The 6000-nt window shown below is 43.2% G+C and overlaps 1 protein-coding gene across 6 annotated transcripts in view; it reads left to right on the forward strand.

Annotated features, from left to right (window-relative positions):
* The window catches only part of afg2a (AFG2 AAA ATPase homolog A), a 553942-nt gene extending 552126 nt beyond the window's left edge, over window positions 1-1816 (forward strand). For 3 of the 6 annotated variants that reach the window (XM_067993427.1, XM_067993439.1, XM_067993450.1), the window contains one exon: window positions 1113-1816. In XM_067993427.1, the coding sequence (XP_067849528.1) occupies window positions 1113-1289 (177 nt within the window). In that variant the 3' untranslated portion in view covers window positions 1290-1816. The remainder of the gene's footprint in view (window positions 1-1112) is intronic. The other 3 variants (XM_067993413.1, XM_067993433.1, XM_067993446.1) reach the window with 1 other exon arrangement.
* The last annotated feature ends 4184 nt before the right edge of the window (window positions 1817-6000 follow it).

Genomic DNA, 6000 nt, shown 5'->3' on the forward strand with positions numbered 1-6000 from the left:
TGTTAAAAAGGGAAAATTGGCCATGGTTCCCACTACTGATGGCTATCCAGACGAAGGTGCACATTTATGGCCATTGGGCAAGGATGGGATGTTTGTACTGGTTAAATAGCCTGCCAGTACTCATTGTCCAGGTTCACACGTAAAAGAATGACTGCTTGAATGAGTGACTGGAGCTGAATGGGTACTCATCAAACCATACCCTCAGGATGAGGGGGGACATACTCATTGTCACCCTAGGGAGTATTTTTCTCATTTCTAATTTTTTTTTAAATTCACTGTTTCAGCAATTGATAACTGCTCTGTTGATTCAAGATGCCCCTAAATACAGATAGCAAAGCTTCACTGTAGTGCTGACATAAATTAGTGAAGAAAATAAAGTCCACGGATAGCCCAGTGGATAAATGCACTGTGTAGTGTCGTACTGAGCCAGGCAAACGAGGAAGGTCCCAGGTTTTATCATTGGTCTCAGCTGAGCTAGCTGCCCTTAGGCAGATCAGCATTAGGCTTCAGTATCCCCGAACTAGGGAAAAGAAAGATCTATCAGTGTTCCCATTTCTAGTTGCAATTCGATGACACCTGCTGTAAATACTCGTGTAGCTGTTGGGTGAGGACAGGTTCAGGCTCGTGTCATGTCCCCATTGTTCAAGAAGCCTTGCTTTCATTCATTCAAAAAAAACACATCATCAGTGAGAATGGTGATTAAAAACCTCCACCTACCCATAGTGAAAATTAAAAAGTGCAAAGAATATCCTAAAACTATGTACAGCAGCTCGAATGTCATTATTTCAGTCCAGTTTCTAATCTATAAATCCACACCAATGGTTGCAAACATCTTGATTTACAACAATGACCCAGGGTCCATTAAAGCAACCTCAGACACAAAAATGTTAAAAGCCGCCAAGAAAGAGTCACGGCTCACAAATGAAGGACAGCTGATGACAGTAGAACTGAGTCAATGCTTTGAGGAGAAGAGAGAAAAAAGGATTCATTTTCAAAACACATCAAAATGAACAAAAAAATGTTTTCAGTGTTTTAAATGTAGTTTTGATGTGTTATTTTTTGAATTTACTTCCTTTATATCATTAGATTTATTTATTGTCATTCCCTTTCAGATCATTGCCCTTTGCAGAGAAGCAGCTCTCTTGGCTCTTCAAGAAGATATCCGGGCCAAGATTATTACGGAAAGACATTTTGAGCAGTCATTTAAAATTGTCACCCCAAGGACCTCTAAGAAGCTTATAGACTTCTATGCTAACTACCAGCAGCAAAGTGGACTGCATATGCTATAAGAACAAAATGGGATCCACTCATCAAAGACTTCAAGCTCATTATGATGAGAAATTAAATAGCAAATCTACACTCGCCATACAAGTGTCAAATTTCACACTTGAAAATCCATGTTTCAAATTAATTTTGTTTAATTTGTATTTTTATTTTTAGTTTGTTGTTTTGCCACACATCTTTCCTGAAGAGGACAAACAGGTGAAATGCTTCCAGGCTGCAGTATATGAATAGGGACATTCTGATTTTTCCCTACCTCCCTATGTAAAACTGTGTTACTTTGAATTGTCATCTGGCCTTGACAGTCCAGCACAGGTGTGAGCCCATGCCTACCACTCCATGTTACGGAATGTTGACACAGAAACATAGCATGTCACCTTAACCATCCTTCATTTCCTATTTGCAATATGTTCTAACTTTTCTCCCCACTGCAGTTATATTGAGAAACCAATTAATGTGTTTGAATTTAAGACAGCACAAATCACTGTTCTAAAAACATATATACTATACATTAAATTCTTGCTTGATTTATGAACCTCTGCTCTACAAATGTCTGAAAAATTTGTTAATGCAAGAGTATATTTGAAATTTTCTCTTTTTCCCCAGTTTTCTCCCCTCCTCTCCTGAAGACACTGGCTTGCCAGAGTATGATTCAGTGGGTGCTGCTGACCTCTGGTATCTCAGCCAAATAGCCATTCTTCATCTATGAGCCAAGACAGTGAGTGTTGGTAAGCTGTATGGCTGTGGGGAACATCACAACTGAGCATGATCCTGTCCTCATTCCACCTCAGCAAATACACACTTTCCAGCAAGACAACATTCGGGAGCAGCAACCCTGATTAATTTATTTTCATGTTACCTCAGCCAAATGGCAATTCTTGATGTGTGAGTCTGGACAGTGAGCATTTGAGCCTAGACTATGAATATTGGCACTCTCAACAGGCTATTTGACTGTGGAAAATCACAACTAAATACCCGACCCTTAACCAATGTCCTCAACTGGCCTCCAAGACTCTGGTCTGGGGAGGGGTAAAATCACCAAGGGTCCCAGCAGCCCCTGCTGGAAAGTGCTGTGTGTAGACATTGGTTGAGAACAGAGTTGAACTCAGCTGTAATAACCCAGCAGTGAAATATCCTATCACGGTTTACTACCTTGGTTCTCACATGCAGACTGGCTATTTGGGTGGGATATTGGAGGGAAATACCCCGATTTAAATTACTGCTTTCGCTTCTCCTGAAATTCACCTCAACATTAACAGTCTTTAGCTTTTTCCTTGCTTCTTAAAACCCTTCACGCAGAGATTAACCTTTTGATATAACTATATAAAAACTGTTTCTTTTGTTTTTAAACTGAGATCATTGTACCAGGGAGGTGGTTCCGTATTCTTTTTTCCCTCTTTTTCTTCCTTTAATTTTCCATCCAGGTTTTCCCATTTTCCCCTTCTCACATGAAGGACATTTCTTATACTGGGGTATATTTCACTGAGCCCTGCCAGTTGTCCAAAACCTCTTTGGGTGTGAGCCTGGTCCCTCTGGAGTATCCCAAGGATCTATCCTTGGCCGCCTCCTGTTTCTTATCTACATGCTGCTCCTTGGCAATATCATCCGAAAACATGTCAGGTTCCACATGTACACTGCCGACACCCAGCTCTACCTCAACACCATCTATTTCGACCCCTCCATTGCCTTTGATTTGTCATGCTGCTTGTCCGACATCCAGTACTGGATGAGCAGAAATTTCCTCCGACCAAATATTGGGAAGACCAAAGCCCCGTCTTCGGGCCCCACCACAAACTCTGTTCCCAAGCCACTGCCTCCATCCCTCTCCCTGGCCACTGTCTGAGGCTGACACAACCTCGGCATCCTATTTGATCCTGAGCTGACTTTCGACCCCATTTCCAATCCATCATCAAGACCACCTACTTCTACCTCTGTCACATCGCCCGTCTCCTCCCCTGCCTCAGCTCATCTGCTGCTAAAACCCTCATCCATGCCTTTGTTACCTCTAGATGTGAGTATTCCAGTGCTGTCCTGGCCGGCCTCCCATAAACTTAAGCTCATCCCCTCATCCCTCCCTATCTCTGTAACCTCCTCCAGACCTACAACCCTCCGAGATCTCTGCGCTTCTCCAGTTCTGGCCTCTTGCGCATCCCCGATTTTAATTGTTCCACCATTGGCAGCTTGCCTTCAGCTGCCTAGGCCCTAAGCTCTGGAATTCCCTCCCTAAGCCTCTCCCCCTCTCTACCTCTCCTCCTTTAAGATGCTCCTTAAAACCTGCCTCTTTGACCAAGCTTTTGGTCACCTGTCCTAATGTCTCCTTATGTGGCTCAGTGTTAAATTTTATTTGATAACGCTCCTGTGAAGCGCCTTGGGATGTTTTACTATGTTAAAGGCGCTATATAAATACAAGTAGTTGTGGTCATAAAAGCCTAGAGTTTTCGGCTGACCAGTGCCCAATTTTGTGGCGCTGATCGGGTGGATGGCAGTGGGAATGGGACAAGGATTTGTAACATTAGATCTCCACCCATTTTCACACCCATTCCATTATTGGTTGTAATTTCCGGCATCCTGTGGGAGGGCCCACCCAAAAGTGAGGCAATAATGGCTCGGTGATGTCTTATGTTCCATTTTCCTTCATTTCTGCTTCAGCTGCACTCATTATATTTGCATCAATATAAAATGGATGTACAGGATTTTTATAATGTGGAGATGCCGGTGATGGACTGGGGTGGACGAATGTAAGGAATCTTACAACACCAGGTTATAGTCCAACAGTTTTATTTGAAAATCACAAGCTTTTGATTTTCAAATAAAACTGTTGGACTATAACCTGGTGTTGTAGGATTTCTATATGCAGCAGAGAAGGTGGAAAGAATTTAAAGAGCCTATATGTTTTGTTGTTTTATTTTGTCCTTTTGTTGTTGCTAAAAATATGCACCCCCTCCCCTCCACCATCTTTCCCATTTCAATATATGGCACAATGCCTTTCCCAATGAGAATTCCCCCTCTCTTTTTGCTTCTTGGAAGAAGAGGAGCAGTAATGGAGGGAGGCCAGGCTGTAGAGGCTGAACACCCAGCAGCTGGTATTCCACACACCAGACCCATCTGCCAGTACCCCACGCACTAGCCAAACCCACTGGTACCCTCACCAGGGCAAAGGCAGTCCCAACTATATTTAACTGAAGTGCTGCAAAGACTTTGCTTTCCATAGGAAGCCATCACTGAGTTATTCCACATTGCTGCAGACAGACCTTCAGCCCACCTCCACCAGAGGCACCACTCTGCCAGTGGATGATAAGGTCATCACTGCTCTTGATACTCTACACTTTGGGGTCATTCCAGACTTCTGCTTGGGATAACTGTAGCATTAGTTACACAGCTATGCACAGGTACATAAAGGAAGTCATAGATGTCTGGTTCTCTAGACCTAGCAATTAATTTCCTTCCCAACTGACAGTTGGCGGCGACATGGCAGGACAGTGCAAAGTGGCAGGAATTACCATGGTCCAAGGAATCGCAGATTGCTCTCTTGCTCAATGCTACAACCATGTCAACAGGAAAGGATTCCACACTCTCATTGTGCAGTTTGTTTCCAATTGACAAAACACCATAATGCAAGTGAATGCTTGCTTCTCTGGGAGCTACCAGAATGATTTCATTTTAAGCAAGTTTCTTTGACCCAGAAACACAAGGCTCCTGGGGAGCAAGGATATCTCTGCAAGCACGGCTGTTGTCACCTGTGCACTTTCCCTGGTCACCAGGTGAGCATTGTTATAAGGCGGTCCATTATTCCACTGCAGTCATCACGAAACACGCCACTGGATTGACGACAGAAGACAGAGGGTGGTTGTAGAGGGTTGTTTTTCAAACTGGAGGCCTGTGACCAGCGGTGTGCCTCAGGGATCGGTGCTGGGTCCGCTGTTATTTGTTATTTATATTAATGATTTGGATGAGAATTTAGGAGGCATGGTTAGTAAGTTTGCAGATGACGCCAAGATTGGTGGCATTGTGGACAGTGAAGAAGGTTATCTAGGATTGCAACGGGATCTTGATAAATTGGGCCAGTGGGCCGATGAATGGCAGATGGAGTTTAATTTAGATAAATGTGAGGTGATGCATTTTGGTAGATCGAATCGGGCCAGGACCTACTCCGTTAATGGTAGGGCGTTGGGGAGAGTTATAGAACAAAGAGATCTAGGAGTACAGGTTCATAGCTCCTTGAAAGTGGAGTCACAGGTGGATAGGGTGGTGAAGAAGGCATTCAGCATGCTTGCTTTCATTGGTCAGAACATTGAATACAGGAGTTGGGATGTCTTGTTGAAGTTGTACAAGACATTAGTAAGGCCACACTTGGAATACTGTGTACAGTTCTGGTCACCCTATTATAGAAAGGATATTATTAAACTAGAAAGAGTGCAGAAAAGATTTACTAGGATGCTACCGGGACTTGATGGTTTGACTTATAATGTGGAGATGCCGGTGATGGATTGGGGTTGACAATTGTAAACAATTTTACAACACCAAGTTATAGTCCAGCAATTTTATTTTAAATTCACAAGCTTTCGGAGGCTTCCTCCTTCGTCAGGTGTTTGACTTATAGGGAGAGGTTGGATAGACTGAGACTTTTTTCCCTGGAGAGTAGGAGGTTTAGGGGTGATCTTATAGAAGTCTATAAAATAATGAGGGGCATAGATAAGGTAGATAGTCAAAATCTTTTCC

This window comes from Heptranchias perlo, chromosome 1 (genome assembly GCF_035084215.1).
Source record: "Heptranchias perlo isolate sHepPer1 chromosome 1, sHepPer1.hap1, whole genome shotgun sequence".
Lineage (NCBI taxonomy): Eukaryota > Metazoa > Chordata > Chondrichthyes > Hexanchiformes > Hexanchidae > Heptranchias > Heptranchias perlo.